The sequence below is a fragment of the Semicossyphus pulcher genome, unplaced genomic scaffold, assembly GCF_022749685.1.
Source record: "Semicossyphus pulcher isolate SPU_LCO1_2020_fin unplaced genomic scaffold, fSemPul1.0.p SCAF_1, whole genome shotgun sequence".
Lineage (NCBI taxonomy): Eukaryota > Metazoa > Chordata > Actinopteri > Labriformes > Labridae > Semicossyphus > Semicossyphus pulcher.
The window spans coordinates 12831678-12846290 of NW_027211603.1; the positions used below are offsets into that span (position 1 = coordinate 12831678).

General features: G+C 40.2%; 1 protein-coding gene across 1 annotated transcript in view; it reads left to right on the forward strand.

The window, feature by feature from the left end:
- gpc5a (glypican 5a) overlaps positions 1 to 4371 on the forward strand; it is a 136412-nt gene extending 132041 nt beyond the window's left edge. The window contains exon 9 of the mRNA XM_069657996.1: positions 497 to 4371. Within this exon, the coding sequence (XP_069514097.1) occupies positions 497 to 654 (158 nt within the window). The 3' untranslated portion in view covers positions 655 to 4371. The remainder of the gene's footprint in view (positions 1 to 496) is intronic.
- The last annotated feature ends 10242 nt before the right edge of the window (positions 4372 to 14613 follow it).

Below are 14613 nucleotides of genomic sequence, written 5' to 3' on the forward strand. Positions count from 1 at the left end.
CCAAAATCCACAGGAAGCCACACTGGCTGGCATACGCCTTCATACATGAACACTGTAGTCTATTTTGATTTAATCCCACAAACATTGCCCTGCTGTAATTAATACTCATTAGAACACCAAATGCGTATTAATCCACCTCTGAAAATAGTCCCCAGCAAATACACTATTATCTCCTTCTTAAGAGAGGTTTGCTATGATGCGACAGAGCACAGCTGCTGTGAGACGTTTCTTAACCTACTTTAAGAATAAAACATTTATTTCTGACCCATTTTTCTCACCCACAAGATTTATATCTTCAATAGTATCGAATGAGCTCACGGCTGCCACAGACAGCGGAGGTAAGGCGGGAAGTGTGCAAGGATTTTTCATGGGATTTGATGTCAAGAAGATGAATAAATCAGCCTTGTCCTTCAAGTTCGCCCTGCAAACAACGTAACGTTACATTGATAATGAGCAACCTTCTGACTGGCCTGTTTGGTTTCTGCTCTCTCCTCAGTGAGTCCAGATGTGGCCGGCGATCACAGACACCATCATCATCATCATTATCCACCTGTCGAGGACTCCGAGTCGGTGGGCAGATCCAGGAGCCTCGGACTGACAGGAGCCATCTGGGTCTTGATACTGCCGTGTTTACATATGCTCCTGGCCTTGTAACAGCTGCCCTTTTTTTTTGCAGCGAGAAACTTTCAAGACTTGATTTTCAAGCTTATTAATCCAGAGATGAAAAGGACCAGTGGATGGATTAAGCTCCAGTATGTAACGGAGCACGCAGGACAGTAGGAGTGAACACTAATGATTGTGTGGAAAGTACCGGACACTGTGGCTCATGTACGACAGAATATTGTTCAGCTTTTTATCATTTACCCTGCATTCATTAACTCTAATGACTTATTTATAACAGCTGATGTCAAAAGTAAGAAAAGATGTACAAATTTGGAATTAATTTAACTGTATTTTTAATAATATATACAACCTGTAGACTTATACACGCAATTAATTTGCCTGCATATCTCACTGTAATGCACTCCACGTAGTACAGGTTGTACTTTTTTAAAATTGAGTTTTTTAACTGTTGAAAAAGGAGTTAAATTATGTAGAGTTACATTTTTAGTTGGGTTTGAAATGTAAAACAAAGTCTGCACAGTTCTTGCAGTTTTAGTATTTTTACCAGCCAACATTAAAAATCACTGTAGGAATGAGTTCTGTCTATAAACCTGTTTTCTGCAGACATTATTTATGCCAAAGTGCTTCACATTATTCAAAAAAACCTACAGTAAGCTCTCAGACGTGTACTGTATGTCTTCATTAATTCTGTTAAGAAGAACAAAAAATAATTGGAGACATCTGCCTCCCTCACTTCTAATAGCTGCCACGCTGTCCACAGTCCATTTAATTAGTATATTTCTATTTCAGAACTGACCTGTAACGCTGCTGCTGCTGCTGCTGCTGCTGCTGAGAGAAATAGTGAAAGGAGAGGAGTGGGCAGGTGGAAGTAGCCGGAGCAAGTGAGAGAATTCATATTCCTTTCTTCTTTAGAAATAGATTAATTTCCTCAGGAGTCTATTATCATCCTTCAAACTCAATCCCGCTCTGCCTCCGCCGGCCTGTGCAGAGCTGATAGCCGCCGGAGCCACTGGTGAGCACGGGTCCCGGTGCTGCTACATGCTCTCTGGCTGCATACTGTTAGCGTGGTGCTGGCAGGTTTCCATGTAGAGAAAAGGTCTTTGTTACATGTTGGGTCAATGAAAAGTGCTAAAACATTGGTCCTTTGGCTCAACTTCGCTGTGAAACTGCTCGTTGAGCTAAAAGAAATCCTCGCCTGAGATGCTAAAATTGTTCTTGCCATAGCCAAATTTCACTTTTAACATGCTGCATATTTACATACAAACCACAGAAATAAATAGAAGAACATTAAGGCTGCAACTATATTGAGTATATTTAAAGTTTATAGTAGTTAGTTATATGAAAGTGTAAAAAACCATTCAATTAGGACTCTAAACAGCTTCTTATTTCCAGGCCACAGGTACAGTCTCCTGAGGCCCTGTGTGTGATCATACACTCTGATCATATTTTAAAAGCCTGTGACCTTCCTCACGCTGCAGCCGTCCTAAAGCATGCATAGTAATTTCTGTCATCAGTCATTTTCACCTTTAATATACCAGATTCAGCCTTTATAGTGATATAGAGACAAGGCTGCTGAAGCATCTGAAGCACTTCAAGAGCTTGAAGCTTTTTCAACTTAAGTCTGAAGGTTTATGAAAGATAGCTTTGACATTAATTGTACTCACCATTTACTTTAATGATCTGCACATAAGGCTTTTTCAGGTGAGATTTTCCAACCAACAATAGTCACTGCTCAACAAGCTAAGTACAGTTATTTAAGCGCCTAATAAGTCACAACTGCTCCCTGAAAGAAAGCAATTATATTACAGGTTGGAACCATCAAAGTCTGCGCACCTGTCGTTGAACGAACGTGTTACTGACACCATTAAAGAGAAATGTTCAGTCTCTAACTACATAACAGGTACAGAGACAAAGGTGCCTGCGGGCTAAATTTAGATGTCAGGTGATACAGGTTCTCCTGTACTTATAGGAAAGTGGTTAATTTGCTGCCTTCAGTGATTATTATCGCTGCATATTCAGACAGTTATTCAGAAAAGGGAGGAAAGAGGCCAGATGCTAACGATGATGATGCCGGTGTCGATGATGTGCACCCGCATCCAGACAGGTGTCACCCTGCAGGCAAGGCAACGTGTCTGAAGCCCTGGAAAAACATGTTTACTCTCTAATGTTCTGCTCAGAGAGAAAAAAAAGAAACTCCTGTAAAACATGCAGCTCTGTTTTTACCTTTCCTGCAAGATACAGGTGTCTTACAAGGAAAACTAGTTTTTATGACATTTTTATGTCGTTTTTTCATTGTCTATCTGTTTTTACATCACTTTGGTTGTCGGTTCATTCTGTTTTTAATGCTGTCCTCACCAAAGTACTGGCTGACATCTCAGAACTCAACAACACTACTGACAGGTCAGACCATAGTCTGTATAAAAAGATGGACGACATGACAGCTCCCTAAATATGAAGCCAAAACATTTCGAGCGCCCCCTGTTGACTGGCTGCAGTATAGATCATAAAGCCCACCTCCTCCATGTTAACAGATGGGACATGAGTCAAACTACAGAATCAAAATACACGTCAAATAAATTTTTCTGTCTTCATAGTTACTTATTATTATGCTGATTTACGACCAAGTGTTGAAAAAGTTTAGTTTTAATTAGTTATTTGATGCTGTAAAAAGGTTGATTGACAGCTCTGTTGACAAATCCGGCTCCTGCAGCCAGTCTGTTCTGGATTAGCAGAGCAGAAGACGAACGGCGAGAGGAAACATAACTACAACATAAACAATCACTACAGTCATTGAAGTTTCCATAACTTTGAACGTCTGCTTCAGACCGACACAAGAAGCTATTCTGCTGTTATATACGCCGGCGTGAGGGACCTTTGCCTTTTTTTTTCGGTGAGTTAAGTGTGTGTCTTGGTTAGCAGAAGTGGCAGCGCCTGCCTTGGTATTTGTACAATGAGAGTAGATGGAGACGCGTCGTCCATCTTTATATATGTCGGGTCAGACATAGCCAAAACACATGCAGCATCTAAGACGTTAGCAAAACTGGCTTGGAGGATGAAGTGGAAAATAAAATGTTTAAACAGACTGTCCATTGTAGAAACCAATCCCAAGCGTGTATGGGGAACCAGGAATCACAGACTTCCTGGTTCCCCATACACACTTGCTGTAATCGTTCTAACCACTGGCTTTCCTTTGCAAAACATTTTATGGACTCTAATAACTTCCAAATATTGCATTCTGTATTTGTTAGACGCACAGCAGTAGACAGTAAAGCAGCCATTGGCAGTGAAGCTCTGTTTTTCCTTTTGCCAAGTGTTGGTGAGCCCCATCTGAGCGTTTCTCAGCTGTGTTTCTACATTCTCATATCTTTCTGTCATATTCAAACAATAACTCTAAAATATCTTAACTTGAAGCCTGTTTTCCAGCATAATCGGGAGGCTTTCAGTAATAATCCATCCTTTTTGTCCTGATAAGAATCTCAGTAAGAGCATCACTTTACTGAATAACGTCCCTGCACTCTTTCTATTGGAGTTCCCCAGGTGTCCCCAGGCCTGCTGAGAGGTGTAATCCGGGGCTTCATGCTTTCTAATGGCTCTAAAATGATTTCACTGTGAGTTCTGGCTGTAACTAAAATTCAATTTTCAAAAGAGAAATTGCAGTATAATTAATTAGAGAATGGTGAATATTTATTTTCTGTCCATTCTTTAATATATATTAGATGACTTGTTGATAATTTTCTAATAAAATAATGTAAAATAAAGATGATACAACAATCCCCGCTCACGTCTGACCAGCTTCTTTCAGTGCTGATTCAAGGACTTTCCTGGGCTCAAGAATCAGATGCATACTCGTCATTGGGTGAGAAATGTATTCAGATGTTTCAGTATTTTAAGCAGCATGTCCTGGGCCCCTCACTCTGCTATGCAGAGCCTTCAATTTGACACCTTGAATTTGAGATGTCACCTTTCGGTCAGTCATGACTATAGGTGAGTATTGGCACAGCTCTCTCTTCGCAGTAAATATGCAGCCGGTGTCCTGAAGCGAGCTGGCAGTCACTCTCAATAGTGAGGAAGATGCTTCAAGTCCTTTATTTGGAACAGCTTCCTCTCAAAGGATAGATGTATTTATTCATACCTCACAAACATGGCCTCATTAAAACTGTATTGCTTCTTAGATCATTTCATTAATCATCCATCAAATATCCATCCAGTTCTTTTGATTTCAATAACGTGTTTAACAGTCTCTCAGCCACACTGCACTGGAGAAAGTTCATCTTAAACCCATCATAATCCATAACTCCAGGCTGACGGGGGGAAACAACCGGACAGTTTGTATTTCAGTCACAGTCATCCTGGCACTTAGAAACTGTGCCCTTGCACAATAGTGTTGCGAGGTTACATTTTGGTTTAAAATGTGGAAATGCAGAGAGAGCTCTGGCATTGAAATGACTTAAACCTCACAATAGAAAGTTCAATATAAAATATTAACAGAGTTTAACAAGGATAGAAGAGACATGGTCTGCCATGTTGCCAGACTCAAACTTACCATCTGGTGCAGGTTGCTAGCTTATTGTTTCATGTAGCAGAGGTGATTACTACTATTAGCAGAATGAAAGAATGACACTCACCAGCCACTTCATTAGGTACACCTGAAAAAGAATCTAATGTAATCCAACCCACCAGCTCAGCCATGAGATTTGCTTTCATGCTGCCTGTAATGTACAGGCTTCTTTCTAAGCTGTCATGGAGGTGTTAATTCGATGATACTTCAGCGTCATGGTCTTAATTGGTGGTGGGGCTGCACTGAGCTGCATTATATTCAGAGGTGTTTCTAAGACTCTGGCCTCCTCATGTATGTAAATAGGGAGCTCAGTAAAACACCACCTTAAACTACGGCCTCAGTAATGAACATAATTAACACACTTCCAACTCTCAACAGAACAAAAGTCAACAAAAGCTAAACTTCATAAAAGCCGAATCCATGGCAGCGCTGATGTATTGAACTACATTCGATTTTTCAGGCGTACCTAATGTAGTTGCCGGTGAGTGCTTACACACACAGTCTACATCCTGTGAGTCAGACTAGTAAATTGACATCTCGCCCTGCCTTCTGAACTTTACATCGTTTAAGCACACAACAACATTTCCAACAATGGCTCCTTTAATAAATGCTAATGTGGTAGTACAACTTGTTAATCCCTTTGACCCATAAGGTAGGATTTGTTGTTATGTTGTTCTGCACTGGAACAGACAAAGGTTCAGAGCTCTATCTAGTTTTATTGTTGATCTTTTGTGTGTATATTATAACACAGGGTTTTTGACCTGCATGTATAAAAACTGCCCACAGGCCACTAAAGATGACCTTCTTATTTCCACAGCAAGTGCAGTGGATCTTAACTCATTATTTCATCTCTAGGGGGAAAAGTCAGATATTTTTTGTTACATAACCATACATTAAACCATGAGTTGTTCCCCATTTAGCACAAATGAAGAAGTTAATGGAAAGGCAAATACATATTTAAATAGCAGCAGGACGACTTGGAGAGTCGAGTAACGTCTCATATTGATTGTGCGTTGTTTGGCTCACTTGAAGCCTCTTTTAAAGCGCCTGGCTATTCAAAGCACAAGAAACTTTCATGTCAAATGTTAAATATGTTTTCCCCCACATCACTGAAGTCAAACCACATCAACCAATCAAAACAATTTAAGGTTCATTTCAGACAGGTGCTCAAACAGTACTTACTCATTGTAGAGATTCTGCCTTTGGCACATTTCATTACTGCTAATTGGGAGTTTGGAAACCTGGACAGTAATGGGACAGTGTTCACTTCCCACACTCAGACAGAGAGATGAACGGTCATTAATGAACCTTTCATTTTAAAAAGAGTAAAGACATTTAGGTGATGTATGTTTGAAAAGCTCTCTTTCTAAAAGTTTCTCCAATTACGATCCTCTTCTGGTGCCTTCAGAGTGACGCCGAGGTAAAGCCTCAGTTAGCTTGAACCGTTGTCTTTGGAGTCTTTTATCTCTGCGTACTGCAGAGCGGCTCCTGGGACCGTCTAAGGAGAATAGTGCTGAGCGCTGCTCAAACATATACAGAGATTAATTTCATATTCCCATCGAGGTTTCTGTTTCACTCAAAATTATTGACAAGGGCTAACGTTTAGCCTCAACTTAGACGGGGGCTTTAATCATCTGGGTGCAGATGCAGACAGGGCTTTGTATCATTGTTGAGGTTGTTCATGGTAAAGCCTGTGTTTTCAGAAGCTTAGCTCTGCACACAGACATGACTTTCAATGAGTCAAGGAGATCAATTGTTGTGAAATATGAGTGAGGGCTTCTTAAACTCAGGGAGGCTTATTGCAATGGTAACATTTCATTCCCTGAACAAGATGTAAAAGGAGGCGACAGCGCTAGCACCACTGCACCACTGTGCAGCACATTGTGTGCATGGTTATCATTATTCAGGCATCACATCAGAATGTGTAGTTGAGCATGTTTGCATGCTGACGTGAGCAATTGACTTAGATGTTCTTAAGTGCAGCCTCACAAAGCCACCACCTTCGCTTGTTCTATTCGCTTATGTTGCAATAACAGCTAATTAATTCAATTCGCTTTTTTCACTTCTTTTTCTAGCAATATCCTGTGCATGCGATGGTCCTCGATTTTCAGAGGAAGATGTGCATTAAAAAAGTGCAGGTTTGAACCCCGAGCCTTGCTTTGTTTTTGAAAACTCCATCCCAGAGTTCAGATTGCTCACAGGTCTGAAGTCTGTGTACCATTGTGTGAACCTTTAGTTAAATCCCTCCTACACAAACCTAACACATACATCTGTCTGTTGCACAATCGAGCACGAACACAAGTACAATTACTGCTACAAAGCAAAGGGGGGGAGCAGCAGTACTGATGGCAACAGGTGTAGCTCAGGTCAAGTGCTGCTATTGACCCGTTGAGTGTAAAAATACCGAGACATTATGGATAATCACAGGTATCTTTAACTGAACATTCACAGCTTGGATCCAACAGTAAGGTTAAGAACCTGCATTTATTCATGACTGCACAGTATCATTTCTATTATTCATACATTTCACTTTCATTTTCAGACAGAAAGAGAACAGTCGGCGTCATGAGCACCAAACTGAGCCACCCTGCTGCCCCATAGGTGCTTTTTACATGTCTTGATGTGTGTTTTCAGACATTACCGGCAAGCTGAAGACATAGCACAATGGGACACACACACACACACGCACACACTCCACCACCTGGAGATAGCAGCCTGTGCCTTCTCACTCTCTTGTTTTCTGTGTTGGAGCCTTTTTTCCCTCTGAGGATGGAGTAAACAGTCCCATCAATATAGTGTTTTCCCGCTGTCTACCCACCCACTGCTTCCAGATTATCAGACAGGACTACAGCACAGGTTTCACAATAAATCCTCTCATCCCTTCCCTCCCTGGCTTTCCTCTCCACTCATCTTCTTTTTTCATCACTCTGACTTTCCTCCACACTCTTTTGCAACTTACTCTCCTACCAAGGTTGAATTTTAGTGTCAAAAATATAACATTATACTGTTTTAGAGACCATTTTCAGTCTTTCCTTTTCATAAAGATGCATCTACAGCTTATAGATAAAGGGTGAACATTACTTTAACGTATATTAAAAGCTTATATAAATGACATTATTCATATTCCTTATACGGCGCATCGGTTTAATATAAATTATCTGCCACAGTTTCTGTCATAGGTGTCTGCCAATTCGACCTGAAGTCTAAATTTGGCAGCCTCGCCGGGACGTGAGCCATGAGCTGAGAAGTGGGATCAGGTGTGAGGATAAGTGGCCATAAATAAGCCTGAAAAATGTGTGCGGGAATCTCAAATTCATGAAAATGTTATTTGATGTACTGCTGGGATGACAAGCGAACCTGCTGTCTGGAAGAAAGAACAAATGTAGGACAGTTTAAGGGGAGGAGAAGCACCAGCAGATGACAGAAATTCCCCAAACTGAAGCAAATGGTACAAATACATTAAATTAGTATTAGATCTCAGATGGTGACAGGACTGAAACGCCTACAATAGGACTAAATACAGCACAGAAAATGCTGAATGAATCAAATAAGGTTGTTCCCCATTGTGTGCAAAAGAAATGTTACACGTTTTCTGTCTTTTATCATCTCAGAACAAAGCGGCTGTGACAAACAACATAAGATTCCTTCCTGAGGCGTTTGAAACCTGGAGAGAGGATTGTTGTCCTTTTTATCTTCAGCGTCTTTATCCCTGTGTCGGCTCTACGAAGGTCAGCTGGCCGGACAATACAATATTACAGGAGTGTGCGGCAAACAGCAGAGCACATGGTGAGATGACAGGACATGCAGTCGCTAATCCTGGAAAAGTGAAAAATCATGTGTGCAGTAAAAGCTCTCTGGTGTAGGAATGAGAAAAACATCCTCGTTTACACCTAACTGCTAAAATCGTAAAATTGATGCATTCATAGATTATAGCATTAAAGAAAACTCAACATAATTCACTAAATGCTAACAGCTATGGCATTACCATCTCTGTTTTTAATTATGTTATGGGAATACAGATTAATTTATGAACTGACCTAAGTTTCATAATGTCTTGCTTTATCCATCTCAGCTCAAAGCTAATTAATTAATGATAAAGGTTTATGAAGATGAGGGATTAAAGGTTTTGTTTGATCAGTTATCAAAATAGCTGCAAACTAGTTTTCTGCAAATCGTCAAATCAATTGTCTTCTAATTATTGCTTTGACCTTACCACCTTCAGCTTTGTGTTCAGTTTTGGGTGAAAAGTTGTTTTCATTTTCATACTGACCTACAATTTACTGTCTTGGTTTTTCCCTCTGAGCTCAAAGATAATAAGTTAATAATAATAATAATAAAAAGATATGATGATAAAAATGAATAGCAAAAACTCGTTTGAGATGATAATAACTCATTATTAAAGTTTTGGTTTGATTAACAATCCAGAAAATGTTAGTTTTTTGCAAATCATCTTTGTTTTCAACATTGTTTTTCTCCTGATCATTTAAGCTCTCCATATTGCAGCTAAGGCAATATCATATTCAATTTTGTATTATATTTTAGCTTAAAATGCCACTTTTGCCAACCAACCAGCCAGCCAGCCAGCCAGCCAGCCAACCTAACCACTCAACCAACCACCCCAGCCCAATCAGCCATTCAACCAACCCAACCAGCCAACCAACCAAACCAATCAACCAACCACCCCAACCAGCCAACCAACCAAACCAATCAACCAACCACCCTAACCCAACCAGCCAACCAACCAACCCAACCAATCAACCAACCACCCCAACCCAACCAGCCAACCAACCCAACCAATCAACCAAGCACCCCAACCCAACCACCCAACCAGCCAACCAACCAACCAATCCCTTCCAAAAGGAGCAGGTCTAGACCATACTCCTTGTTATATTATTTAGAGAGAGACCAAACATGAATCCACCATGAGCAGTACTTGGCAACATTTGGTAACAGTGGCAGAAAAACAGGCAGAAAGCTCGAGCAGGAGCAGGCTCATGTTGAACAGCCATCTGCCTCGACTGGACGGCCAACATGCAGGATAGAGACAACAACATCGATGACGTGTTCTTGTTACAACAGATTTATTTACTGACTACGTTTTAAAATGTCTTTATTTTTCCTTCTAACTCAAAGATCAAAGCAAAAACAGCTTCATGTTTTCTATAAATCTAATCTAATTCTTACCATTTGTCTCTGAATCATTTAAGCTGTAACATTTCTCTGACATCACCATCTTCACTTTTAAATTATGTTTCAGGAGAAAACTTTTATACTCTGACCCACTTATCACTTCTCCCACAAGCATGGCTGCTAACACCATCTCCGTGGCCACTGACCCATTTACCCGACATGTAAACCTGCACAATTTCAAATTTCAGATCACATAATAGCTTCCTGATATTTTCCTTCTGCTGCACAGATATCACCATGTATCCAATTCCCACCCACTTTCTCCCCTCCGGTTCTCCGGCGCAGGGTGGGTGTCCCGCTTCACATCACTTCCTGTCGGAGGTCTGACACATCCCCCCGCTGCATCCAGGGCAGACCTGCTGCCAGTTCCATTTATGACACACGCACATACATTATTCATGCTTCTTAATTAGCCAGTGAAGCAGCAGCTTACACTGCTGAGGCATTTAGTTGTTCATGGTCTTGGATGACAGTTTGAACATGACGTTGCCGCTGCACACAAAAGCAAACATGATAAGAGAAGAGTGTGTGTCAGAGGGCGGAGAGGATTTGGTATTTTGGGCTACAAGCGATGATATTATTGTGAACGTTTTAAGAAAGGTGCAGAGGAGCTGAGTGTGCTCATGAAACATCAGAGCACACAAAGAGAAGATTAGGAATATTAGTCAGAACATTAGATAGACCTGAAAATAAACAGGTTACATTATGTCTGAATGTTTCCTCTACATGGTGGAAATGTGCTTAAAAAAAAAACAGCAGGGGAGCATAATTTGTGTTAATTATCAGTATTTAAGCACTGCTGTTTGACGTCCCACTTACATCAAACATCACAGGAAAACCTAACCAGAGTTATTTCCCTTTAACACATCTGTTATATGTACATTTAACTTGCTAGAGTCACTCTCATCGGCCTCTTTATGCATCATAAGATTTAAACTTTCATTCACTGTGTTTGATCTGAGGAACACCACCAACCCTGGCTGATACATGGACAGTTATTAGCCTTTACTCGCTAAGATATACTTGAGAGGAGACAATCAGTTACATAAGTCTAGAATAGTTGCATTTAGACTTCTACTTTGGACAGAACTACTTGTAAATGAAAGAACTGAAACAAAGTTCAGCCTCTGTATGTGCCCAATAAAACCAAGCAGATTGTGCTTAAGGATTCTTATAAACCCTCTTTTAACTCACTCATTATGCCTAATCAGAGCATGGGATCCTTTCCTATCAAATGTTAAAACATTGTTCATGAATCATCACTGTCAAGTTTTAATCTTTTTTAATTTCTGTCAATTTCTGAATGTCATTTAATTTGGCCAGCAGTTAAAGACCAGCTCCAGTCATTTTTTAAGACCTATAAAATTCTCTGCTTGAAATAATAAATTGTGTCTGATATGTTTTTTTTCTGCAAAATAAGTTTAATTACCTTTTGAAAATTCTCCCAAGGCATCTCTTCGTTCTCCCTCATTAAAAATTCCCCAATCTGCATAGGCCCCGCCCACTATGCAAATTTCAAACAGCCCCTCCATCGCGAAAACAAAACACGTCTCTGCCATCGTTCAGCAGCAACTTGTTGAAACTTAGCTAGCTTGAAATGTAGTAATTAGTAGTAGTGACGTTAACATAGTCAGTACTGAGTTTACGAAAAATTACGATGACGGTTACAGCTGGCTCGCACATCGCCAAAGTGGTTGCCATAGGTTACACATTATGATATGCATGGCGTCACCCCGTCCATTAACGGGATTGGCTCCTTAGGTTTGTGACGTCTCAAACCTGCCAATCTGAAAACGTGTTGTTCAGCCTGTCCTTGGTACACTGCAGTTTAAAAGCAGACAGGCCGAACCATGGAGATGACTGCTGATGTTGTCCCTGATTGTAGCACTTGAAGAACACCACATGGAGATGTTCACAAGGTTATACACTTGATTTTCACTGGAGATGGTCTTTAACAACCGCTGTTGATACTACATTTAATAATTGTTAGCATGTCAAAAATAATGAAACAGTTTCTCAGAGCTCAAAACGTCTTGGTTTGTGTGTCTAAAACCCAAAGCTACTCAGTTAACAATGGTATAAAACAGAGCAAAAACGTACAAAATGAAACATAATGGAATGATTAGAGTTTTTGTAGCTGTATATTACATTTCTGCAAATCATCAAATTATTTGGTTACGAATCATTTACGCTCTAGTTTTAATATTGTTTTTAAATGATCAAATATTTAGTTAAACTGCAGCAGAATTGTCATTTATCATTATAGGCAATTAGTTTAACTTTTCAGGTCTTAAAGTCTGTATTTGAATAATATTTGTCTGTTCATGAACATCCCAGACAAAAGGTTGAATACCGGCTGCAAATTCGGCAGTATTTTCACAGCCAGCAAATCGAGGCTTTTTTTGGGAGTAAAACCTTTTTAGTTTAATCTTGTCAGTTGGATAAAAAGCTTTTGTACCTGTTGCCGCTGGAGTTTTATACCCCTGACAGTGCTCGATGCTGAAACCTGTTTCTTTTTCTCAGAGTACAGATCAGTGTGGTGACAGGCCGAACATCCTCTGCATTGGCTCACTGGATTCTTCTCTTCCGCGAGTCAAGTGGTGGGTCAAAAGGGATAAAACCGTTCTCTTTCTCTCCTCTGATGCATGCTAATACGCGCTCTGTCAGTACTGAGGTGGCAAAGCCCTCAGGGAGGGTTTTGCACTGAACTATTTCTTGTCTGTAGAAAGATCAGGGAGGGTAATCTCTGTCTCTGCTATCCAGGACTGTTCTGCTGTGTAATTCACTCTTTATCCTAAATCCGGAGAGAGAAAGACAGCAGCGAGAGAAAGGGGGAGAGATAGACGGAGAATTTATCTGAATAAAATGTATTTGCAAAAGAAACATGATTGCAGAGGGGTTAGAGTATTGACGAGGGAGCCTTTCAAAAAGAGTTAGAAGGAAATTCATATTCAAAAGGACTCTTTTAACAGGAATAATCCTACGAAGCAGGGCAAAACTAATATAATATTTTAAACCTATTTCTTAAATCATCGCTCTGAATTACAGACAGCGAATGAACCCCTCAAAGACAATAAACACTGCCGACCAAGGTCATATCAATATCACAGGAGCCGGGGGAGTGTGTCGGTGTATTGAACCTGCTCTGTTGGTTCTCAGCTGAAGTGTAAACACACACAGAGTGGGTGGGAAAACATCGGCATCTGCTCTTATTTGTTAAAGAATAAAAGTACAAAGCAAAGATAAAAAAACTTTTTAATGGATCCCGATGATGATCAGTGAGATTCACTTTCAAACTTATTTATGTCTTATTACACCGCGCTGGGTTAAATCCATTTAATTGCTCAGCCCTTGTGGGAGTGAAAATTGAAAACCAAGGTTTAATTTCATAGGTCTCTATTTTCAAGGGATTTTCGCCGTCTCTAAAGCCCTCGCACTATTACTTGTCGTGTAAAAAGCAATTACAATCAGCGCGTGGATGAAATGTGTCATCAGAGAATCCATTAACAATGTCCTCAGACCTTAATATTTACAGTCAGCACCCTACTTTCAGAGGCTGCGCCAAGTTTTATGAGTTTTGAAGGACAATTAAAAGGCATTGTTCCCGTTGTCAGATCTGTTTTTTCTCAGGCTTTGTGTTAGTCTATTTAAAGCAATCATGTTTTGTTGTCACAGAGCTCTTGTATTACATTAAATTATACAAGTGTTCCTGTTGTGTTCAAGTCATGTGTCTGACACTCTGACTGCTCATATGTTACACTTGTTTAATTAGACTAGTTTTATTAGTATAATTGAGTGGGTGCAATAAAAAAAGGTCTTTAAAAATTAGTGACGTGAAAACAACATTAGATCGTAACCCACAGTTTTCTCTCGTCCATATGCTCATGCTAATAAAGTCTTTAATTTGGGGTAATAGGCCGACATTTGTCCTTGTTTTAGCCGCGAGTTAGAGAAGAAGATTGATTCCACTATCATGTATGAATGCTAACGAGGCTACCCAGCAGCCAGTTAGCTAGTCGGACTTTATTGCTTGGGAATCTGTCAAGACAGGACTCAATTGTGATGCTGTGACAACCTCCAAAAACACAGGTCGAGGCAATGTGCCTGCCCTACATCTCTGTCATCACCTCCCATTAAACTACAGTTTGCATGATGCTTTGGGAAACAGGAAGTACAACGTTGCCATTGTTTTCCAGTTAACTTTAGTCTTAAACTTGAGATTCTTTTTAGCTTATATTTGT